Source organism: Semicossyphus pulcher, unplaced genomic scaffold, assembly GCF_022749685.1.
Source record: "Semicossyphus pulcher isolate SPU_LCO1_2020_fin unplaced genomic scaffold, fSemPul1.0.p SCAF_11, whole genome shotgun sequence".
Lineage (NCBI taxonomy): Eukaryota > Metazoa > Chordata > Actinopteri > Labriformes > Labridae > Semicossyphus > Semicossyphus pulcher.
This window is the reverse complement of record NW_027211615.1, coordinates 10,705,847-10,732,396: the sequence shown is the minus strand read 5'-3', so window position 1 is coordinate 10,732,396 and position 26,550 is coordinate 10,705,847. Positions and strand designations below refer to the sequence as shown.

Sequence of the window (26,550 nt, the reverse complement as noted above, 5' to 3'; positions counted from 1 at the left end):
GAGGGGGTTTTGTTTTGTTAGAGGAAAATGGACTTAAAAGTCCCAAATAATATAAAGCCTGTGCCTAGCCTTAGTCTGCACTAAATTTCATTGCAATCCAACCAAATAGTTGGATAGATAGATAGTGTCTGTATGAAATTGGGTGTCAATTCATTAATTAACTGTATGAATATACGTATATCACTGAATGAATAAATATTTGACCTGTAGGTGGGGTTACATGAAAAGTATCATCTGGGAACCATGAATATCTGTATCAAATTTCAGTGCAATTTATCATAAAAATGTTGAGATATTTAACTCAATTATAAAAATACTAACGTCAAGGTGGCATTAAGGGAAAAGTCCGTGAAGAGACCGTGAATATGGTTTAGCTAACATTTATTTGGCTGTCGATCAAAACAAAGTTTGCTGTCACAAGCACTTCATATTAATTATGAAGGTAGTTGTGTTGTAAACTTTCTGACACTGTGAACTGACGTGTTGCTGTGAAAGTCTCGTCCTGTCTGCCTCTTCTATCTAATGGCACCAGAAAATCATGCTGACAGTAAGGCCGCCTTGATGCAGACTTGATATAGCATTCGTCTGCACACCTGTCACCTGCTTTTAGCTCTAATGTTCATTGTAAGTTAACGTGTCACCACGAACAATATACACATTCACAATCAATTACATTCACACATGGGACACAGGGTTAGATATAAAGACACACACTTGCGTTCAATATATCGCCACCCACATACACACGGACACAAGCATTGAAGCGTTTAACGACTGTGTAGGCGTCTTAATGTGTCCTCAATCTGGACACATCAACCGGTGGTGCATTTAAACGCAGCAGCTGTAACGATCTGATTGGATTTGTTACAGACACAGGAGACGTGAAGGCTTCCTGGCAGAACAAGGAGTGTGTTTTAGGTATAAGCACATGAGCTTGAGGGGCTACAGGGTGAAAAACACCTCGAGGAAGATGAAGAAACACGGGATAAAGAAGAAGATAATAAAGAAGAGGAGTTAAGGGGAAATTACTTAATGAGCCAGCTTCTCAGACGTAATTAGAGGGTTGAGCTGGTCCCTTGAAACAGGTATAGTACATTGCTGAAGAGCACATTGGTCATTACTGTAAGAACTGCAACAGTAAGACACACTGCAGCACTGTCACATTCAACATGAGATCCCAGTTGCAGCCTGTTTGTTTTACATGATCTGATTGTTTGGAGAGTGGAAGTGACAAATGTGCCTATTACTGAGGATCTAATACGGTTTCATTACCTCCAGCTCTGTGGCTTGCAGTCTGTTTCACACACAATTGACTCAATTTAGAACAAGCTCCCAGGGAATACAAGCTTATTCTCCTTAATCTGCGAAACATGCACTGTGTGACAGCCTCGATCGGTCAAAGGCGGTGACAGGAGGGTAGATGGCAGTGAAACCACAAACAGTTTACTTTAAAATGCTGTAAGGTGTGGTACACTAAATCTGGTTTAAGGACACGCTTGGAGCAGAAGCCCTCTTTACCTGTTGGAAAAGACTTTGCTGTAGTTGTACACTTGGATCTCCAGCATCTCGTTTCCGTCCAGCCTGCTGGCAATGGGCCATCGAAATGTCTGAAAATAAAGAAAAACAGAATATGATGTTTTCAGAACACAGTCTTACTACATTTATCTTCCATTAATCCAATTATTATTTGTTGGTCAATCAAATGAATTAAAAACACTGTAAAATTGTAGATGAAATCTCCCAGAATACTATGTCTTCAAATTGAAAGTTTTGCCAAACCAACACCCCCAAATATATGAATATTACAACAATGTATAACCTGGAAAAGCACTAATCCCCACATTTGAGAAGCTGAAACCAAAAGGGATATTTGACATTCATGTTTTTGATTCTTTGAAATAATTTATTTATGAGAAAACTACAGATTTATTTTCTGTTGTAAAAATACTGTATGTTACTCCCTAAACTGCTGGTCAGTTGTTTGTATAATACTGCTCAAGTACACTGTTCAGCAGTGCTTTTCAAAAATGTTCGTCAATGAACTTTTTTCTATGGAGAAGACGAGACCTTGTTTTGTTTGATCACCGGCTGTCTGCTTCAGTCAGACTGTTTAAATGAGAAGCGATAATGTTTATATAAAAAGTTTTAACGGTAAAAACCACCACTGCTGCTGTAAACAAGGCCAGAGAGGAACGTGCAGTGTGTGCTACTGTAACTGCACGGCTTCGTTCTGTGGCTTTACATACCTAATGTTACGTTCCAAAAGATTCCATATACATTTAACCACAGCTGAGGATCCATATTAACCGTGCAGAACGTCGTCAGGAAACAATTAATGTAAGGATGGATAAAAGGACTTTACAGCAGATTTAACCTGTAGCAGGCTAATGATAATGAAAAACTAAAAGTAAAAGTAATTGCCTAAAAGTGGACTAAAATGTTTGGACTTTTCGTCGACTAAAACTGGACTAAAACTATAAAGGGTAACAGAGACTAAAGTGTGACCAAAACTAACAAGCATTTTTGTCTTAAGACTAAGACTAAGTCTAAAATAGCTGCCAAAGTTCAGAGAGTATTTGTACAAACATTTACCAAACATACCTTATTTTTGAAACAAGTGAGCTTAAAGAGGTGCTCAGAGATATATTTTGTTACCTTTGGCCAGAGCCAGTTAGTATTGGGCGATTTATACAAAAATGCATTCAATTACTCGTTACATATCATTAATAGAAAAATGTTACTAATAGTAAAAGTTGCTCGTAAAATTACTCTCTGCATTACTTGGTCTTCAGACTAGCTCCTTAAAAGTTGTTTAAATGACTGCAAAGCAGAGTGAATGCATAATGATGCTGATAATTGGCCAAAATATCCATTCACTACTAACTATTGAGTTAACTATTGAGTGTATTAAATATAATAGGGAGTAGTGAATGTCACAGACTTTAAGAACCACTCAGACTTTAAAAATGCTCAACTCAATTCAATGTCTCCTATCAGCATGCATGTGTTCCTCTAAATTGTCCTTGGATGCCCATCAGCAGATGTTTTATTTATCACCGTAAACATCTCCAGGTTCTATAGGAACAACAAACAATTCTGATGAGCTTTTCTGCTATAAGGTAAAACAAGAACAAACTGCAGCCAGGCAAAACTGTACAGTAATGGATTCCTGTAAAAGGCTTGGATGTCCTTGAGAGAAATGTGAAAGGAACTTTGAAGGATAACCTTCCTCTGGTATTTTCACTTTAATTACCTCCGAGTTTACAGGATTTCAGGTGTCTCATTTCACCAAAAACCTCCTCGGTGATGTCTTCACTAATTGGATCTGTCAGGCTGATCAGACACCCAGTGTGGTACTTTTACTGTCTTTTCACGCCAGTAAGCATACAGCACCAGTCTCTTAAAAGGCCTGCACTGTATAAATTATATAAACCCTGAGTCTGTTTATCAACAGAGTTCGTCAGCAGTTCACTCAGATATGGAGAGGAGTTGTAATCACAGCAGTTGAATCATCGAGTACAGTAACCTGTCAGTGTGACGTTATCAGTACAGTACAGCGACCAAATCAATGACAGATATTTATCTTTATAGTGTGTCACACTTAAGGTCTCTGTAACAAAACCAAATAACTGATAAAAACAAGGAAAGGCAGAAAAAAAAAACAAGATATAGTCATAAATAGTTACTAGATAACAGCCTGAACCCATCACACAACTGTCCTCTTTTTTAAATCTACATTACTAAAACAACCAATGGGATTAAACTTGAAGATTCAAGGCTGTACAATAGAGCCTGTTTGATAAAATGGTCTATGATATAACTCTTTTTATGAAATATTGATAGAAAAGTACATTGTAAGAGATGTGTTAAAAGCATCCAAGCTATCCCTTTGAGCATGTCCCCTTTCAGGCATTACCATGCATATTTATTAAGTCTGATAAAATGTTGGGATGACTAATTAAGCAGCAATTTTCAGGGCTGGAAAATTAAGCCAGCGTTAAAGTGCCAAAAAAATTAGATCCTCGAGTGGCCCATTAACGCTGGTTCCAAAAGCGAAACAACTGTCATACAGGTTGTATTAAAAATGCTGCCTGTTCACAGCCTGGTATAAATGACAGTTTGGTCCCTATAGCTCATTTCCACATTCATGACAACTTTAAAGGGCCTGTTGAAATTATTCTAGGACTTAAAGAGGTAATCTTTAAGATCTCAGTTTCATTCTCTTTGGCAGCACCTATGGCGTTAAACGGTAATTGCGGGAGCACACTTCCCAGATATCCAGACAGTGTTGCAGGTGTGACGTCCACGGTTGGCTCCGGTTGTAACTCTTGATTTTCCTCGCTGACAGCGGCTTCCCTTTTTAGACTGTTTGCCTTCATCTGAGCATCAAATTTGTTTCTTTTTCTTTGGATTTCTTTTCTTATTTTTGAAGTGCTATCTGTAGTCATCCATCTTTTCTTTGTTTGATCAGCCATAGTAGATTACTGTTTACTCACAACACTTGCAGAGACCAGAAAAGCAGCCGCTTAGCTCCGCCTACCCTCTCTGGCAGACCAACCACTGCTGGGTGATGGAAAACGCGTCACTAACTGGGCGTCGGTTGTGATTTAAAGTGATGCAAAATTGGTGGTGTGGAGCGTCGAGTGAGCGCTGATCACAGACTAGTTACCGTATAACTTTGATAACTTTTTTTGGAAAACGCTCCTCTCCGACTCCACCCTCTCATCTAAGTATGGTCACTTCTCGCTCCAAAAAAACAAGAAGAGGACAGCAGCCTTGATGCCAAACTCAAGGCTTCAAAACAGAAGTTTACAAACCCGTGAGTGACACCGAGGGTGTCCACTTCTCATACACAGTCCATAAGTTAGCTCTTGTACAAAGGGACCACTGTGAATCAGTTTGTATGATTATCCACTGACAGGAAGGTTGGCAGTTTGATGCCTGAATCAGATTACATCATGATGACGAGCAGGCACCCTCCGTCATTAGTATAAAGTGAAAAGCAGTCTAAGTGTTAGGAAGACTACAAAGGTGCTATCAACATGCCATCCATTTAGCATTTGATTAACGATGACAAGGCCAAAAAAATATTGGAAACATGATGAATTTATGTGTTGATTTATATTCAGTAAATCACCTCTACAGCATCTTGGGAAAGAGGCCGTATCAGGGTGGGGGGTTTCACAGGTGATTTAAAACTCATTCACCCCCTGCTGGTGTTGGCCTCTCAGTGAAGGATACACTGCAGGCTGTGAGGCAAGCGATCCATCAGGATAGACTCATTACAAAATCCTGGGGTTCCCACCTGCTCCTGGTAAGACCTCCCATCACCGATCTGCTGGCGTGCGTGTGATTGTGTGCGTATTAAACCATCAGTCTATGCTCTCTGCCTTGAGGCCATGCAGTCTGTGGTTTCTCTTCCCAGACGTCAGCGAGGACCGACCAGCAGCGCTGCCTCTTTCTTAGCTGCATCGAGCCAGCAAAACACCCTCAGAGTGATGTTTGTTGGCTGAAATGATGGCTAATACAGCCATAACGCATCTCATTTACAACTAAATCCCCTTCAGTGTGTTTGAATGGCCCAGAAAGAGGAAGAGAAAGAGGCCCCAGCATGATGTTAATGCTTCATGGATGACAGCGCACACAGCTAATGGAGGAGATGACACCTAATATACACATACCAGAGCATAGCACACGCTGTAAACGACACACACCACTGCAGACGTGAATGTGTTTTCTTTATCAAGCTCTGGACAGCCACTTTAATTTCCCTAGAGTGAGAAAAACACCCATCTTAATCCTTGCCTGTTTAAATGATACAAACACATATATGTTACACACATTTTCCCTCTCTCTTTAACACAAATATAAGCTTCCAAACACAGAATTTTCTACTCCATTACGTGTGTCTCTGTCTTCATTCTCTGCTCCATTGTCCAAGACTTTTTATCTCTACAGTAACACACATAAAGGAATCCACAACATGAGGGAGTAAGCTGTTTATGTTGCCTAACGCCTTCGCAAACCAGCATGACGGACAAAAGTGCTTACAGAGGTTTAAATACCCACACAGTGCAGACGAACAAGAGGCAGAGCGCAGAGAATCCTTTAAGGTGAGAAAGTGGAAAGTTTAGGGTTCTTCAGCGGCGTGCAACTTTGTAACAAGAGAGTGGAATTGGATTCAGGATTAAAAACAATCACACAATACCGATAAATATTGGCTTCCATTTTTCTCAGAAAAGGGCATTACAAAGAGACGATTACTTTTCTTTCTATTTGCAGCCCACATTTTCTTTTCTCAGCTCTATTTATTTATTTAACAGGTACAGACATGAATAAATGACGTGATTATGTGACCAGCAGTGGTTTAGCAAAATGTCTAATTATATTCTGCTGTCTGTCTCTGAGCAGCACAAAGACAAACGCATTAGGAAGCACACTGCCATGCTACATTAACCTGCTGAATAGCTGCAGGTGCTTGTATTAAAACACATTGATTTGAACATCATGACTTTGTTTGATTCAGTGTTTCCATCAATACAAATCTATGTCTAAACAATAGCCTATCAAATAATATTAATAATACACACTTTAAACATTTCAATCCTGCTCATTAAGCCTTTCAGAAGCTACTGTAAACACTAAACAGTATGTCAAATGAGTTGGTTTTGTGTTCAGTGAATAAAAACCCAATGAGATTACCCAATTTTTGGTACCTAACGATTCTTTTATTGTTGCCATGGTATCGAAACAGGTGGTATTGTACCGAAAAATTCTGGTATCGTGCCAACCCTTGTTGCAAGTCTACTGATAATCTTGGAAAGGTCATAGCTACACTATCAATAGACTAATAAAAAGCCCAAAGGTGGTGGCCATTTTTTTGTGGTATGACCTTAAGACAACAGATTGAAGCTGCCAAAGTCCATCATTTGTGCAGTGGATCAAAAAAGGACAACGTCTATGATTAAAATGTCTAACAGATAAAAACAGCCTCTTCATATTAATAATGGAAAACTCCACAGAGACAAGAAACTCTCATTTATCATTCATAAATGCTCCTCTTCAACATAATAGGCCCATATTGTGTATTTAGGAAATAATTTATTCAGCATTAAAGTAAACATGCACACTTTTGAAGTAGAAAATGTAAACTTTCTTTCAACTCTCAAACTTATTTGTGCAACAACAAAACTAAAAGTTAAAAGAGGTACTTGTCATACTTTTCATGCTATTTAAAGGGCCATTCCAACATTCTGTATTTGTTTGTTTCTTTCCTTAAATGTGAGACACTTTGCAAGAGATAAATGTGGACAAAGACTATAATTGATGCAGCACAGGTTAAATCGAATTTGAATGGGCGAAGCTCCAAAAAACCTGCATCCTACACTTCCTACTATGCAACTCAATACTGTCTTCTAGAGATAGACCGATATGTTTTTTTCAGGGCCGATACCGATTATTAGTAGTCAAGGAGGCCGATAACCGATATTTGGAGCCGATATTCATTTGCAGTAAAAGTGAAAATATTCAAAGTCAAAATTTTGAATAATACAAACTCCAACACTTAACTTTGTTTGAATGCCTTTAAGCTTATGTTTATTAAACAAACAAACAAAAAGCGCAGGGAGTTCCCAGGGTCAGCAGCATCTCTCATAAAGTTAACTGAAAATTTAAATAAATAAATAAATAACTTCCTGAAGTTTTATAAAGTAAATAAAACAAAGTTAAATAAAATTAGCAAAGAAATGAACTTTTTCTCCGCTCCAACGTGTGTGTGAGCACTCTGCATGCACAGCTTTCACTGCTGATTGGCTGTTACCCGTGCCATGGCTCTGCGTGTAACCAATCAGTGCTGTGGGTGGGACAATGCTGGAGACAGAGTAGTGACTGCAGACAGAGAGGCGCGGCTGCATCAGAGCCAAAATAACCCAGTTTTAAATTGATCTCTTATCGGCCGTCAGATTAAAAAAAAAGGCCGATGCCGATATGCTTCAAAATGCCGAATATCGGCGCCGATAATCGGCCCGGCCGATAATCGGTCTATCCCTACTGTCTTCCATCCTTTGTGCCAGGGAAGTGTCTTTCAAACATAAAATAAAGCTTGCTGTCCAGTTGGCAGCTTCCAAAACAAAGCCATAAGACCCCAGTGATCTCACTTGAGACACTTAATGCAACTGCTTTCACAGGGTGAGTATTAATCCAGGTGATAATTAAATACACTTTGACCTTTCAACTTCGTCCACTGGGAAATAAGCTCATATGATGTTTCATCAAAGTTTGATCCTCAGCAACACCCACACAGAAGATTTCACTTATTTCAGCTGATTAGATGTCTTCTAAGGACTGTGTGGGCATGTGCCAACTGCTCAGTTAGCTTTGATGTACCTCTAATGACGCAGTCAGACCGAAATTTGCTCCCAATTAAATTTACATGTGAAGCAGGGCGAGTCCAGCCAGTTCAGAGAGAGTGGGTGGGACTGACCTCATTTGGGACGTTGATTGTTTTCAATCTTTTATAAATGTATGGTGAAATATAACAGGCAGTAGAGAATGAAAGATGCTGCTTGGCTGCAGTAAGGATAAGACAGAGGTCACAGTAAAGTGTATGATAAAACACTAAAATCATAGTGTACACTGTAATGTTGTTGATTGCTTTTGTTTGCCTGTTAGCTAAGCTAGCTCTCAGAGTCAATGTTTACAACTCTGACAGCAGCATACAAGAACATTTCTGCAAACGAGTATGATCCATCACTTCCATCATAATCAGTCATAGAAAAGCTTAACCCAATCTTAATTTGAGCTGAGGTTAAATCAGCCGCTGTTAGTTAAAAGATCACTGAGGTTATGAAGTTCATTGGAATCATTCTAAAAACGAACATGAATCTGAGGTGCTCAGTTTGCATCTCTGCAGAACTGAGACTAAAGCTGTCAAGCAGACACTGCCTAAAACACTGACTGACGTAAAACTGCTGCAATGCGTCTACTCTTTCATTCGCTCTGACTCGCTGTATCAAAATGTATCTGAGATTGTGTGGATAAAGAAATGTGCGATCGCAATCACCACTGCAATTTAATACAAAGAAAGAACAACAACACTGGTCTTATTTTAGATCCTCCTCTGTATTTTTATAGCCTGTCTGACACACATTACTTCTCCTCCCCCCCGCCCTGCTCTGTATGATGCACTAATTGGTGGAGTGAGGCCGCTTGTTAAAAATTGACAGGTATGATGTCACTAACAGGAAGCCCCAAGGTTACATCAGCCTATCAGAGGGGCTAAATGCGCGAGTAAAGAGCAGCTATTATGTGCTGTGATTTCTCGCAGAAGCATTGCAGCGAGCAGACGCATGACCCGGCCATCCTCAGTTCCCCCATCCTTTGATATCTCATGACTGTTGCCATGGACACAGAGGATGAAAACACCTCTGTGATTAATTATGAACAATATGTCCTATGTTTTGACACTCACTCAGTACATGGGTTGAAGAAACATGATATATATTTACACTTAGAGCATCCTCTATGCAGTATGTATTCCTTTGTGCAGAGTTTAAAGCCTTGTTGTGATCTTATGATGATGCAGCCCTTGGATGGATCCTGCAGGCTTAGGTGTATACTTAAAAGGATGCAGGAGATAAGGGTAGTCTGCTTAGAGAGGCAGCATAAGCCAGCAGGCTTTACCAGCTGGCTCCATGTGCTATATAATATTTAGGATTGTGAGAAAAGAGTTTCTATTCTGAGACCACATCTGCAACAGTAAATTATTTAATGCTGGAACTTCACTCGCCTACACGAAGTTGCCTCTTATTATTCTGCTCCTTTGAATCTTGTTTCTTTATTTTTTTTTGTTGGATTTCAGTTTGGTTTTAATAACGTAACAGTCTTTTGATTGTGAAGCCCTTGAACTTTCCTTTTGGTGATATTTATCTTGTAAAAAAAAAAATGCTTCAGCACATTTAACGGCCTTGAGTTCTATAATTAAAAAATCACACCTTCAGATATGTCATGTGAAAAACTGTGCTGACGCTGTTCTCTCTTTCTGGGTGTGCACTAGTAATGAGTGTATACAGAGTAGGGACACTGTGTCCATCACTTTGTTTCATGCATTCATGCAAATAACAATCGCAAGAAGATTGACATACAAATTATACAGTATTATATTTTTAAACATACAAATATACAACATTTGCAGTTCATACTAACTTTGGGAAGCTCATCGTTTCTCAGAGAATATACAAATTTTTTTGAGACAGCTAATTTTTTTGAACGCTTTTATTATTTCCATTAGATTTCATCGTGGTATGTTAGTTTATATTCTGTCCAACTGCACAGACAAGTTAATACTATGAGCTCCATCTTGATTCCTCCATCTTATATTGGATCAAGAAATTCACAAAGAAAGAGTTCTTAGTTTTTCTTCTTGCATTTTTTTTGTTTCGTCTTTGTTTTGTGGCTGAATTGTTTATAGTCTTTCTGTGACTCTTTGTAGTCATTTTTTGTGTCTTTGTAGTCATTGCTGTCTCTTATATCCCTTTCCCACCTAAATTTAGTGCATTGACGCAGGTTTTTCAGACTCGGGAAGACCCACTTATAGATACAGATTGTCTCATTTGCCATTGCCAGCGCAGTTTACTCCTTTTTCTATTTTCTGCTGCGTCACCGTCTGAGGTCGCAAACGTGCCGGAGACAGGGTTAGTAAACAGTGAAGATGTTACGGTGGTTAGGTCTTCATTTTATCTATTACTCATTCAGTCTGTTTATCAAACTCATCGCCGACAAATTTGGAACGATGTTCGAGCGCTGCTCGAACGGAGACGGGTGGAATTTGTAGCTGAGATGACAAGGAGTCACAGAAGCTACCAACGGAGCATAGCATCGTGCGGGAAAGAGGGCGGAGATTAGCGTGTCGACACGGGTTTGTGTTCCCATCAATGCCGATGGGTGTCGAGGCGATAATTACCCGGGTCTACTGCAGAGTCATTTGACCCAGGTCTATTTGCCGATTGTAAGCTTTCCCACTAAGCAAAAAAGCTGTGTGACCAGTGGGAAAGCGGCTTTGTAGTCATTGTTGTCTCTTGTAATTGTTTTTTGTCTGGTTATATTTGTTGTTTTGTCTTTGCATCTTTTTTTGTCTTGTAGTTGTTTTTGTCTCTCTGTAGTCTCTTTGCAGTCAACAAGAAGTGACTTTGTTGCAGGATAATCAGCGTACCTGTACTTCAATCATTCTAATGAAGCACTTCTACTTTAAATGAGGTGTTGTATATCGTAATATTGCCATCTGAATACTTCCACCACTCTAACACATAAGCTATGTGTGTATGTGTGTCTGGCAATCTAGACGAGACAGCATCTCTGATAAGCTGGTTCTGCTGAGAAACTTGATCTTGTCCAATTCGCTGCACGCCCACTCCATCCTCCCCACCACCACCCCCCTAACTCAGTCTCAATTTACTTTTTCCAATTGGACTGTCCGTCCATGTCTTCGGTCCCATCCCTGCTGTGTTTCTCAGATGTTACTTTATCTGCAGGCTCTGATGTTTCAGAATTGAATGCAGTCTATCTGACAATACATGTCAAATAAAATGGCATGCTTGTCGATGTTTTGACATGAAAACCAGTCAGAATCTGTCCTTCACCCAGAGTGTATTTTTATTCAGCACTGTTAGAGCTACAAGCCCTAGTTCTTGGTGTTGTTTTCTATGTTATTATTTCACTGCGTAGCTCTTGTGCAAGACCAACGATTGACAACACTAGTAACTGAACATGTCAGAAAAAGGTTGTCAGCAAACTCCTGCTACATAAAGTTTAATCCATCAAAAAGTGACATTTAATTGTATTCACCAGCTGGGGGACAGATAAACCAAACGGTGGATATTTCAATTAAGAATTAAACTCCTCCTCCTCTCTTGAAATTGAGTGGCAGCGCAGACAGATACAAACTTTTAAACGAGTTTACTTGATGAAATCTAATTTTGAGTCAAGCTGGACCTCAATAAGCGATCCGGTTTCTGCTGTGGGAGTCCAGATGGTGCAGGGAAAATGAACAATGCATTTGTCAAGTAAGCTGCTCCACAACTTCTTAAAAATAGACGGTGTGAGCTGAGAGATAGCACCAACGCCTCAATTAAAAACTTTTCTGCTGAGATGGCTTTTTTCTTTTCAACAGTACAAGGTCTGCGTTCTGTTCTTCTGTGGCCAAATATGGTGGATAACAAATGGCAAAACAAAGCTGGTGCTGAGTTAACTGTAATATAAAATTAACAAGCAAGACTTTTTGGAGGACAAGAAAATCTGTGAACATGTTAACAACTATTGAACAGATTGCCACGACACTTTGTTCAGACATTCACAGTAGCTCTAATATGAACAGTAACGACTTCCAGACTCTTCTAGTGCTACCATCAAGTGAAATATTACATTAGTCCTGTTATTTGGTTTATGACTAAATGCTAATTATCAGATGTTAGCATAACACACTTAACTATGATTTGGAACATTGTACACGGAACATTGTACCTGCTAAACATCAGCATGTTAGCATTGTCGCTGCTAGCATCTAGACTTACATGTGTTATAGGGATGTGCTCGCTTTGATCGGTTAACCGACACTCCAGTCCAGTGTCCATTTTACACACGCACGTGAGCATACAGCCATGTGATCCAGCAGCAACAATAAGTAAGTAAACATTTACAGCCGACCTTTCTTTGATGATAAGCAAACAGAACTTTAAAACATGAGATCCTGTCCGATCCTGAGGACGGCGTGTCTGGAGTTTTAAATAATTAATGAATTAAGCGGCTGTGCCTTGTGCGTAAATGTTACATTTTGTTTCTGCTCAAAAACAGTCAATACGTCAATAAAAAGCCAGGCCTACACCAGTCATTATGTAGGCGACAGTTTACCTCCTAGTTTTGGTGAGGAAATAGCAACATGTCAACATGCAGTCTGGTGTGCAGTCTGTTGACCGCGAGACTCGCCGCGGAGAATACACACTCAGATGGTACCGCGGATGGTCCCAGGAGCAGAAATATGTAACAAAGCTTTGTTTTTTCAGTTTTTGAAATGTCTAACGGCTCGATTCATTTTGCTCTCCTCTCAGGCTCAGCTCAGCGTACAACAACAAAAAGTGTGTTTCCCAAATATATATGTATATTAAATAAAGACAAAATGTAATTTAACCATTTAACTGGTAGTATGAACCGGTTAAAGTTCGTAACGGTCGGTTAACGGTTAACCGGTTAAAGTGCACATCCCTAGTGTGTTAGCATTTAGCTCAAAGCTGGCTGAAGACTCTCAGTACTGTTACTAAATTGGTTGTGTTGCAGATGTACACACTACAAAACACTGACTTGACATAAATCTATTGAGTTTATTTACATCTGAATTAGTTTTATGCTCATTTTCTGTTTTTGTTGTTCTGACAGTACCAGATAACATTTAACAGATAAGGAGTGATTCACTTCGTTTAATTGATTTCTGAGCCAGTGTTTGGTGCTGTCACTCTTGAGGACTCCTTTACGCAGAGAAGACACACCCTGATGCACACTGAATATTTTCACTTAAGGGCTCACACAACAAAGTCAAAATACAGCGTTCTCTACAGAAAGGATGTTCTTACATTTGTGTGCACCTATGAGTCCATGCAGATGAGCATGCTTGTTCTTTCTTTTGTTTTACCATTTTAAATGCACAACTCTAATGCATAAAATAATCAGTAGGTTCTAAACATTTACTGGGCCAAATGTGGGTTTTTCTGTGCTTTTTTTGTCTGCTACAATTTCTTCTTTCAGCTTTCCTCCGAATCTCAGAGAGCAAAGAAAATATTCTGCACAGATCATCATTTATTCAGTGTACTCAGAGATGGGAAAGCACCTCCCTTGAGCGTCCCTGAATCGAAAAAACCCGGTGAAGTTCATAAACTATTTTTAAACACAGCAATATTTCAGCTTGTGTCTAGTCCAGAAGCAGCCGTTACTGCTCTTCTCCTCACTGGCGGTCAAGTGGTCGGGGTAAAGCATCAGCTGAAACATGACCTCAGGAGGTGGATCACCCTAATGCATAAAGTTATGTTTAAGAGTCTTTTATTCTCTGGTGGCTTTCTTGATATGAATCCTGCACCACTGTGTATAATGCATATTAGTTTAAAAACCTCACCCTGATAGTGATATGTTCTCATATAACAGATACGCCTTACTCAAACCACCAACTTCCCAAACATGATTACCAAGGGAAGTTTTGTGGAAGTGACCTTAATGTGGTTTCCTCCTACTCTCTTTGGTCAGCTGCAGCGAGCCTTTCAGTACAGACTCCTGATAAGGCTGATGAGGCGGTTAGTAGTGAGATACTGCAAGAGCATTTATGGTGACAAAACAACTAGCAACCTGTCCTCCAGAAAGTTTGCATACACTATTTATTTCTATTGCCAAATGTTTGTCGGATATCATAAGTGCTGCCTGGATTATGTTCACTAGCAATGATTGTTGCCAAGATAATGTTTCGCTCTGTACTGAAGTCATACGGAGAGCATGTTTGGGGTAGATGGTGTGTGTAAGAAGACTTTGATGCCTTAGTCCAGAGTTCATACCTTTTATTTTGAAGCATGGGGCTGGGGCGACTCGTCGACGTAATTGATTACGGAAATATGTCAATTTGTATAACGTGCATCAATGCTCTGCAAAAACATGGGGGCGGAGTTAAGAGCTGGAGTAGGCCTGCAACATCTAATTGATTAAATCAATTAAAATCGATTATTAAAATAGTTGCCAATTATTAGTTGCGCTGTGAAAACGTCACTAGGGACAGCCAGCCAATGCCGCCGCTTGTGTAGCTCACGTGATGAATTACAGAAAGTTACAACGTCACCGGTCGCCTCTGGAATGAACGTTACTTATTGTTCGATCAGGGGTATCCATTTGTTGTACAGTGCTGATGATGAGTCCGCCTCCGTAGATTAGTGTACGTTTACACGGACAAAAGCACGATTACGCACTAATATATTGCTAATTAGCTGAAATTCGGTCAGACAGACACTGGAGTATAACATACCATTATGGAATTTTTTAATAACAGAAACTTAAGCAATATCTGATTAAATATATATATACTGGTTAATTACGTTTCCCTATTATACTCAGTTCATGGCTGCATCCCCAATGTCCTTTTTTTTTATTGTAGTGGCCTTGTCTGTACTTTCCTTTTTCATGTGAAATTATTAAGTAAATCAACAAAATATTAATTGAGTTACATAACTGATATATTAACATTGCACTGTACAGGAAACAAGATATTATATTTTTTGTGTTTTGAATATAATGCTAATACTAAAGTTGAGCTTTTTTTCTTTTTATCCGATTAATAATCGATTAATCGTAGAAATAATCGACAGATTAATCGATTATCAAAATAGTTGTTGGTTGCAGCCCAAAGCTGGAACACAGTTAAGTTATGTGCGTGCAGAAACAGATCAGTCACTCATTGCTGGCGGTGTCCTAGGGCGTGGATGTATTTTCGAAGTATTTACTTTTCTCCTCTTGTTACAATGTGATTGTATAGTTATATTATGGGTGCAGGCTGTACCTCACATAATCCACTGTTCTAATGTTGTTATCCTGTAATTAAGCTGTAATATTAGGGATGCGGGCTGTATTATAAAATAACACTGCAATTACAAAGTAGCAAAATATTGCTGCTGGTTGTATTCAATTTGATAAAAATGCTTCAGGTAGCTGGTGCATGGTGCCCGGCAAATGTAAGAGCTGTGAGTGCCTTAACACAATGAGAAAAAAGTTTAATTGTGCTTTACATGTTACAAGCAGATATTAGCCTATATTGCAGGTAAAAAAAAAATCTATATATTGTCAGTAACAAAAATGTCTATTTTCAACTAAAGGAAACCCAGTTCGTCTGACACAACAGGTTTGCAGCTTGAGGTGACATCGACCATGCTAGCATAACTCATTGCAACCTCCAACTAAACCAGCAGCGTTTGGTGAGAGGCTTTAACAAGGAAGAAGAAAGCGAGCTATGAATATTGCACTGTCTCTGGTTATGTTGCTGTGATTGATACCTTTTTTTAATGTTCTTTGGAAGGGTAATGCTAAATTGTTTTGTAACCTTTAAGAGATGTTTCCTCATTATAGTGATGAAAACATAATCTGGATGATGTCGAGCTGCAGTGTACAAACACCATTTGTAAAAGAAAGGGTTCAAACAGGAGGTACAAAAAAGGCCTGAAAAAGTCATGGTTTTCTGAATGTAGTGTTACGTAATTACACGCCTCTCATTAAAAAGTCAGCTTGTGCACTTAGCACACCTTTGGGCTGCAGCAGCTGGAAGCAGGTGCAGAAGGAATATTCTTGCATTCATTATGTTTGCATAATAACTCCCCCTGCCCTGTCTGCACAGTTCACATATCCTGACATGTTGTTTGTAGACTTAACAAACACACAATCCTTAGTAAATGATTGCATGTGCCCTCTCTGTTTCACACAAACCGACATGTACAGTATATATGCAGACCCACACACATGAACCCTGCAGCCATGTACAGCACTTGCAGGGCTTTCTGTTCTTTGCTCCAGTTATGTCTAACTACTGAGGGGGGAAGCCCTGGTGTACTGCAGCTAAAAGCCAGGTCTCACCATAGAATGAATAATGAATACAGATTCCCCATCCAGTCGATCTGCATGTAGTTCAAAGGCGTCCTGCTAGTCCATGCATAAAGCAACAAGACACACAACTCTATGCTAATGGCCCCCAACTCCAGGGGCTGGACGGGGCTTACTGAGCCATGCGAATGTTCCAGGGCTGAAGATGAAGATGTCAGATGATGACGATGTGATGAGGAACTGCTAAAGTGTTTCTGGCAGGGTGGGGGCGGCCAAGGAAAAAGTACATGTACGACAGAGCACCGGCAGCATGCAACCCACACACAGACACACAAACTCAGGAACTACTGGAAGCACAAGTCATCCCAAGGGATGCCTGGACATTTTATTGATGCTAAGTGATGCTAACGACCGCCCTGGCACTACAGGACTGAGACGTGAGCACTGGGTGAGGCTGTCACAAGAGATCGCACATCAGCATATCCCAGCTCTATATCAGTTACTGCAGTGGGGCCTCAGGAAGAATATACAGCACAATTATTAGTGATGTTTGTAGGTGTGCATCCTATGCACTGATCATACAAATCTGAAAGGACACAGTAAAAAAAACACTATCAAAACCCCCTGTTGTTCACCTGATCTAGACCAGTGGTTCTCAACTGGTCTAGCCTCAGGTCCCACCACCTCCTCCTTAATGACTAATCACAACCCAATATTTTCAACCACTCAAGTGTAAAATAAAATGATGCCGTTTGGACTCGAGATGGAACAAAATATCACAGTATGTCAACATCACAAAACACAACAGTATAATAGCTGAGCAAAATGACCAGCAGTGCATAAGAGGAAAATACTCCCTCTACAAATCATTAAACTAACAGCCTTTTATCAACAGAATCTAAAAAAGGGAAACATACACTAACAGGCAAAAGTTTGGACACATTTTCTCATACAAGTGAATGGGAAAGTGTGTCCAAACTTTTGACTGGTAGTGTAAATGAAACTACTGTAGGGCTCATCAAGTTTCAACAATGTGAATGTAACTGTAGCTGGAGTGTGAATAAAAAGATTCCTTGCTGTCAAAAAAATGAACTACACCCACAACCGCAAAGTATGTCCTTCTTTCTGTCTGCGCACTGGAGCAGTGCTTTACCATTTTTTTCCTTCAATTGACAAAGCTGCTGGTCTCCAACTGCTATAATTAATATTGTCAGTCTTCCCCATATTATTAATATCATAGTTGCTAAAGCAAATAATAGACCTGTTGACTTCAACTGTCACGATTATTATCATCACTCTTTAATCATTACTCTGCTGATCTTGCTAATATTACACATTTGTAGCATTATTGTTGGCGATGTAAACATAAGTCTGTATTATCTGTTGATGTTACGAGAACACTGTGTGTTGTTGTTGTTTCTCTGTTGTCTCTACCCTGCATCTCCCTCTATCTCACTTTTCGGCCCATCCAGGTGAGGCAGATGGCTGTTCAACATGAGCCTGGTTCTGCTCAAAGTTTTTCCTTGCCACTGCGGCCAAATGCTGCCAAGTACTGCTCATGGTGGATTAATGTTGGGTCTCTCTCTAAATAATATTAAGAAAGAGTCCAGACCTGCTCTTTTTGTAAAGTGTCTTGAGATACTTTGGAGACTTTGGTTATGATTTGGCGCTATATAAATAAAAATGTATTGATTGAGTAAATTAAAAATGATTAGAAATTCAAATGCATCTTTTAGCACTTGAAGATCAAAGCATGACAAAAGTCCTGCAAGATAAAAACAAATGGACTTCAGCCTTATCATATTGAAATTTAATGAAGCAATTTGATGATTGATTCTTAATTTCAACTCCATCTTAAAAGTTGCTCCCAGTAGATTTTGAGCTGCACCTTGAATTAAACAAAGATATTTCCAGTGTATAGCTAGCTAAGGGTAACCAGTGAGATGAAAAGGCACCTAAACAACCTTTACATGCACTGCAACATTTGTTTGGAATGGATGCTGAATTTGGATTAAATTGAGACCAAGTATGTTAATGAAAACATTCAACACACAAACTACTTATAATCAGTCTCCTATTATGCTTGCTACTACTTGTTTGTCTGACAGCCACTTAATATTCTCAACATGATGAGCCGAATCATGCAGTTAGTCAAACGTTTGAGTTACAGTGAAAATCTATCAACATCAGTGCATTCTGTTTATAAAGCACACATTTCTAACTTTTCTTAAAAATATTTCACTTCTGATTCAACAAAAACAACATTCTTTCTGCAAGGACTGTGTATGTATGCGTGTTAGTAGGTGTTTTTGTGCATGACTATGCAAGTGGCCAAATGCGTGGAGTCATTTAGCCTTTTTCCTGATTAGACTGAAAACAAAAGACCTGCTTATCAGCAAAGGAAGCAGCACTCTGTTAGTGAGCCCATCAAAGGGAAGATGTTTTCTTTCAAAAAGCAAGCAGCTCAGAGAGAGAAAAGGAAACTTCAGTTAACCCTCCTCTGGGAGGGTATTGTATGTGTTTGAGTCTGTCTTTCTTTTGTTTTTCTTATTTCATTCCCTGGCTTTATCCCCTGCCTCTGTTCTGTCTCTTTTGGTTCCCCTCTGTGTGAATTTTCTCCAGCGCTTCTCTCTTGATCCCTCCACCCTCGTCTTCTTCTCATTCCCCCTCCACCTCTGCTCCCTTATATGCCTCTTTGCATTTGAATCTGTCATAATGCTGGCTTCTCGGTGTGACAGGAGCCTGTAGGAATTGGGAACATTTCCCAGAATCCCACAGCACCCACAGTGAAAAGAGATTGTCCAAACAGAACCAGAGGGGTTCCAGTAAAATCCTTGAGGTACTGAAAGGCGAGCTCAGGTCTGTGCTGTTCAGAATAATGTAATTTCCTGAACTTTAAGTAAAATCAGAAGTTCATACCCACTAAACTTTCTCAGGCAAGTGAAAGAAACTTCTAGTTCTGGTAGAAGAGCTATTTAAGGGACCAGCTCATCCTTACCGCAAGAGTGGAGTGTCTGGTTTAATTACAAGTGAACAAGTGTTCAATGACATGCATGGGTGAAGGCCACTACCTCTGCCTCACCTCTCAGACCCTGATCGGCCATCAGTGAACAGGAGAGGGCCATCAGGAGACACTTGGCAGGACATTTTCCATTTGCAAGGGAGAAGAAGTCAGATTTTGGGTTACAACATTAATTAGGCGATAAAAGGTGATCCCTGGCTGGCTCAGTGGTTCGCAGGGCTGCCTCACAGCATGAAGGTCTCGGGTTAGTGTGGATATGTGTCTGTGTGCAGTCCAGCAACAATGAATAAGTTCCATATATAATGATTATGCACCTCACTATTTATGTGCAATGCCAAGGTTAAGAGCAAAAGCAGGAAATGGTGTGAGTAAGAATGTACTTAAAATGTTGCATGCTGGGAATAGATAGAGAGAATCTTGTTAAATGTAATTAGCAGCTTGACATACATGTGATACAGGTATCATAAGAATATTTTAAAATATTAATGCTATGACGAAAATAATTCTTTTGAAAAGTCTGTTTTTTTACTCCAACCTTGCACCAACATGCTACTTCATAATATAAAAGGAATTATCTTAAGCCCCTTTCCCACTGGTCAAAAAACCTGCTTTTTTGCTTAGTGGGAAAGGTTACAATCGGCATTCAGACCCGGGTCACATGACTCTGCAGTAGACCCGGGTAATTATCACCTCGGCTCAGATCAGCAATGATGGAAACACAAAGCCCGGGTCGACACGCTAATCTCCGCTACCTTTCCGGCACGATGCTATGATGCAACTTTTTCTCATCTCATCCGTCCAAGCAGCGCTCGAACATCGTTCCAAATTTGTCTGCGCTGAGTTTGATACACAGGCTGAATGAGTATTAGATACCTAACCACCGTAACATCTTCACTGGCCTCCAAGCTGCTCAACCAAAGAGTGTAATGTAAGTTCTTTGTGCATACTATTGTTTACTAACCCTGTCTCCAGCTGCTCAGACGGTGAAGCAGTAGAAAAGAGACAGAAAGGAGTATACTCCACTGGCAATAGGAGACAATCTGCATTTATTAGCGGGTCTTCCCGGGTCTGAAAAACCAGCGTCAACGTGAAACTCATGAGAACTTTTATATATTTCAGTCAGGAGGCATATTACATTTCTTGAAGTTGCATTAGCAAACAAACTACTCAACACCTAATTGATTTGACATTAAATATGACAGTTATTATCTACAACTGACGTTCTATATTCTTAATTGACCTGTCCAGTAAAGTGCCCGCCAAAAGCTTTGTCCAAGCATTTAATAATAGAAACCTATGCTGGAATAAATGTGTTAATGCAACTTGTGAGATGATTCATTTATAGCAGTTATATTATTGGAGTTTAAATGAGTGGAGATGAGAATATGAAATCTTCCAGTCCTCATGCTGTTAAATTTGAGTTGTATTACAGTCATGACTTTAATCGAAGATCACGCGTCTATTACAAGCAAAAGTTGATTACCTGCCCTGTGTTAACTAATTACTGACCTCCCACCGGGTTTATTAACACAACCTGCATCTCGTGAAATCAGAGACCTGTTATCTGCAGTGGAGACTGGAACGTTGTGGTTTCTATTAAGGCAGGAGGTAATTACTGATTGGTCATTACCAAGGTGGATTAGTGGATGACAATGAAATGAAGACACTGACCTCATTAAAGTGAGCCACCTCATCACAGTTCTCTGCCACGCGGCTGAAGAAGGGCAGACCTGGAAGATCAGGAGAAATAAAGGGGTTAAAAAGAGATAAATTAAGGCACTGTAATTACTGTCCTTTCCGTTAGAAAGGGTGGGCAGACAGCATGCGCAAATTATGCAACACAGGCGAGGGCTATTAATCTTGGTATTTATTTCCATCTGCTTTCACAATGAGACTAATTCAGGTAGGCTTTTCAGTCTCAGTGTCATAAATAAATTTAAACCATTTTCCAGGATTGTTTATCCAAACTTTCTCACCAGATGAATCATTTCAAATGCCTCAGTTTTAGGAACCAGTGGACTACACTACAGAGTAAATGTTTACACACTTGTACTTCAATTATCTACGACAGTAAAATGCTACAAACATGTCGGTACTATCAACTATGTAACCTGTCAGTCACCGGGCATTTTTTAGTTTAATACTTTACATTGGAAATATTTCCCTCTTTCTTTACCTGCTGCGTGGAGAAAGTTCAATCCTTGATAATCACTTGTGTAATTTGTAATGTTAACAATAAATATAAAAATTAATAAAAACAGGAAAAAAGGGATCTGAATACTTCTTCCTACTCTTTCAGACACCTGTTTTATACATGAATATATCTCTTCACATTTACATACATTTATCAACAGTAAGATGCTCCGACTACTGTCTCAAGGCTGTTTACACAAGTCACATTAAAAGGCCAGTGACAAGACAAATGACTGCCTTGGTTACCTAAAACACACACAAAGGGGGAATGAGCTGTGCTGAGCTGAAGAAGACGGAAAATTAAATGGCTTACATATGACTCAGTATGTCACAATAAGACACAGAGACAGACTCTACTTCTTACATAACAAAGGCAGATTAAAGAAAACATTGCACAAACTTTCCTTCACCTCTCAGTGCAATGTGTATTCAAGGTAATACACATTGCAGAGAGCCATGCACTGTGCAGACCTGACTCAGTCATCTGTGCTGCAGCATGTGTCCACCTGGCTGCTTTGTTGTGCTTATGAATGGTGTCGGACTGATGTGCGCGCTCTGCTTTGTTACGGTTGTTTGCTTTGTGTATCTGAGGCCTTTGTGTGGGTGTTCATGTTTGTTTGGGTACATGTGGACAGCTGATGTCTACAGACACACATTTTTATATAATACACACACATCAAACAGGGACATACAGAGTTACAGCCCCTCAGTTTGGCTGTAGTACTAAGTTTGAATAGAAATAAATACTCATCGCTACCCACTAGGTACAGCCTTTAAAACCCACGTCCTTTAAAATAAATTTTAGATATAAAAACTGCTTGAATGTCAAAATGGAGTGGGACAGTATTCCTCCTACATTATTCAATACAGAGGCGATAAAAACATGGAGCTGAGTCGTGGGTTTGGAGAAGTAGATTGTGTCAAACTTATGTAAGGTGCTCCACATAAAACTAAAACAACATTCTGCTAATCATTTTGCCTTCTGGCCTTGGTGCAAACAGCATGAAATAAAGCGAGAGCAGAGGGAAGAGCGGCATTGAAAGAATCGACCGACGGTGGAAGAAAGAAAACTGGAGAGAGCGTTTTATAATTTGAGCACAAAGACTGAGATGAAAAGAGCGAAAGGATAAAGAACACCGAGAAAGACAAATTAAAGCGGCACAGTGATGCTTCTGAGCGTTTCATCTGTTTTACAGGCATCTATAGGGGGAAACAGAGCAGAACAGAGGGGTGTACTATCGAAATATGGTTTTAATCTTCCTTAATGTTCGGGGTGTAACCACAGTCTCCCTGTATGCCTCTGAGCATCTCATCTTTGTTGCTCCATGCTGAGGTTTAATCTGGTCCTATTTCCTGCCTAATTTCATCCAAACAAGAGATGGTATATATTTCAAACTAGACTCACACTAAGCATCAGCTCCAGCAGAGGACGTAAAGAAAATAATTCAGTGTGCTACAGGGGAGGGAATGGATTTAAATGATGTCGGTCAGATGCAAAAAGCTATGTTTTAGTCCAAAGAGCATAGAAGATCTAAAGTTAAAAAGATGGCTGTGCGGGCAGCAGCAAGCATGGCAAGTGTCATTAAGTCAAAAAGAGGTTTGGTAAGTAGAAGGAAGGCAGAAGGAGAGAGCTGGGCTGAAAGAAGAAAACTAGAGGACTATCTTCAAGCAGAAATCGTGTTTTATTTTCTAATTTAATTCTACAGTGCGTGCGTGATCGTGCAACAAGAGCTGGGGTGTCATTCTTTGGTAAAGCCGAGAGCTTCAGATAACAAGGACTCATCAAAGACGTGTCACGAAATCAATTAAGTCTTGATGCCTTGCCTTTGAAGAAGATTTTAATCACTGTCTATGGCCACAGCTAATGAAACCAGTTCATCCTGTCATGACAGCGAACTCTTGAGTCTTCATTATTGCTTTATTAATTTTTGCTTATTTGTTTTCTCAAAATAATTGGGATTGCCAATGTGTGTTGTTTCACACCACACTGGGTCTATTTCTCTGTCAGTCCTAACATGCAGAGCGGGCTTACCGCATAGCATCTCACCACCAGCCTCTCTAGGGGTCATATATGGTTCGGCGTGCACACAGAGGGCTGGGGCTTCCTGGCAGACCCCTTCCTCTCTAGACAGGAAGTTGTATAAGCTAAAAGCACTCAGGAAACTCTACTGACAGTCTGCTGGGGAAAAGCATGACTCAAAAAAACCCACAGCAACTAAAGCGACATGGGGCACAAGACTGAGGCAAATGCGATAAGTAGAAGAAGAATCGCAACACATCATGTATCAACTTTGGAATTGGGTAGTCATCAAAATATAGATTATTATGTCTCCAGTTAATGGATGATTTTAATGGAAATAAAGGGAAAGAAAATAAGAAAGAGAGAGATTGAGGGACATAAAAGGGATAAACACTGTATTTGTGGATGTGAAGAGGGTTATAAAATTTGCCATTTAAAAGAAATTAACCATCTGCGTCATAGTGATTGCTAACAAATGTTAATGACGACATCTCCTTTACCCTTTTCCTACATTTCCCCAGTGTGTTGCAAACAACAGAGAAATTACTCTTTTTTTTTTTAAATGAAACAAATCATACGGTGGCCGCTGTGTGATTCTGTGTGTGATTTCAGCTTGTATCTGTTGTTGCCCTGCTCTCTCTGCTCTCACTTATCTAGTGACCCATAAACTTCAAAAGGTATGACAGACACTTTACACCTGAGCACTCATATAAAGTGATTTCTTCCTTTCTTTTAGAATTGAATGTAGTGCCTTCCACCACAGAGTTTCACTTAGGATATCATGTTAAATAAATGATGGCCTTCATAGTGCTTTCTTAAAGTAACATAGATATCCTGGCAAGTCTAAAAATAAACATTTAGCCCCTACATTGCAGAGTTAGAGAGACAATATAATTTGGCCAGAGAAGGACAATGGCTGAAGATAACAATAAAACAAAGGATGCATGGAAGAAAATGTATCAGCTGAGGAGATGAGGCCGACCTATGAATACAGGTGCATGTGAATGTGAGTGGGTTTAGGTATGAGTGAGACAATACTTGTATGTACCATTGTTATCCTGCCAGGTATGTGGCTGATAAATTGAAGGGTGAATTCATTAAATATATACAAATACAAATGCGCAGCGCAAAACAAGAACCAAGCTCGACAAAGTAACATTTAGATTACACAGCTATTGTTCTGTAGTAGGTCGATTTACATATAGCAAATGGAAACATGTATAGTATATACACAAGAATATGAAAATGGGACAATTGTCCCCTTGTTTCTGCTAGTCTCCTCAGCTTTACAGAGCGGCAATGACAATGTTACAATGTTACTTGACAATGACAAGATTGAGCTCACTGCAGTCCACAAATGCATCGCGTATAGCAACCCCGGGTCACGAAGTCCGCAATACGTTTCCCTTTATTAACCTAGAGGATAGTTTAAAAACACTTACTGATGTTATGAGGGTGTTTGAAGAACTATTAAAGACTTGTCTAACCATCTGTACGAATAACATATTCCGTCAGCTAAGGTTGAATGATTAAAACTTTTATAAAACCCATTTACAAAGTTGCCACTGTTTCCGAATCACAAACAAGATGGCGACTGCCCCCTCCGCCTAACGTTACCTAAATGGGAAACATACTTATCACAACTTGGAAATCCTTCTTGTTAGTCGGAATATTTTTCCTTCAAAACGGTTGAAAGAATCTCTGAGGGTCCTAAAAAATGTCTTAACAGCGGTAAGTGTTTTAACCAATAATGGCTGGTTTCTATTATATAACTGTTGTAACCGTTGTCACCCAAACGTTATGCTAGCTAATACATCAAAGACACCGGGCAAACTGGGAATAGCTCAGCGACGCACGAACCTACAGACAAAGTTAGCAACTAGCTAGCTTATTAACATAGCTGTAATTTTAAGCAGCTAGCTTAAGAGCCAGATAATGCCCTCAGGAGCTGACAGAGCCTAAAAACAGAGCTAAAAGACAAGTTAATGTTGGACTTACATCACCAGTCAGTGAGAAACACGAACCCATACTATGTTGCTCTGCAACTGCTGTGTGTGTAATTAAGCACCTGCTTGCTAACAAGTTCGTCACATTAACCTAAATGGTGATAGTACGGTATGTGAATGCTGTCAAATGTGAAAGCTGTTACCACTGCCCCCAAGAGGCCAAATCATCAGCTACAACGTATTCTGTAACCTTACCTTTCTTCTGTATTACCACTTTTGGCTATGTGAGATACATTTTATCATGCTTTATTTAAATAACTGGTGCCACTTGGGTATTTGAATGGGCTGACACATTTTTGATAGCTGTGATTCAGGTGCACGGATATTTCTGACCCATCATATTCTGTGGCAGTAGAGAAAAAACAAGAAAATGAATGTGTTGACCAACTTGATTAGTTTTAAACTGAGGTTAGCTTACTGCTATCACAGATATAAATATGTATGAGTCTCTCTGTAACTAGTATCTGAAAATATCTGGGTCGCATTTTTTTATTAACACCTATCAAAAGTTGTGACCATGTCTTAATAAAAGTGGTGCAGAACTTCTTCCAGTACTTTTTTAAATAAAGTATGTCAAAGTATGATCAAAACAGCAATATTCCTATTAAGTTCACAGAATGTGATGGGTTAACAGAATGCAAAAGTTAACAGTCCTGCTACACTTCTAAAACCCTTTTATAGTATCTTAAACAGAACTTGAC

The 26,550-nt window shown here is 39.6% G+C and overlaps 1 protein-coding gene across 1 annotated transcript in view; it reads right to left on the bottom strand.

The window, feature by feature from the left end:
* Positions 1–26,550, bottom strand: part of otofa (otoferlin a) — a 95,545-nt gene that overhangs the window by 67,359 nt on the left and 1,636 nt on the right. The window contains exons 2-3 of the mRNA XM_069657743.1: positions 21,302–21,360; positions 1,519–1,607 (exon numbers count right to left, since the gene is read on the bottom strand). Of these exons, the coding sequence (XP_069513844.1) occupies positions 1,519–1,607; positions 21,302–21,360 (148 nt within the window). The remainder of the gene's footprint in view (positions 1–1,518; positions 1,608–21,301; positions 21,361–26,550) is intronic.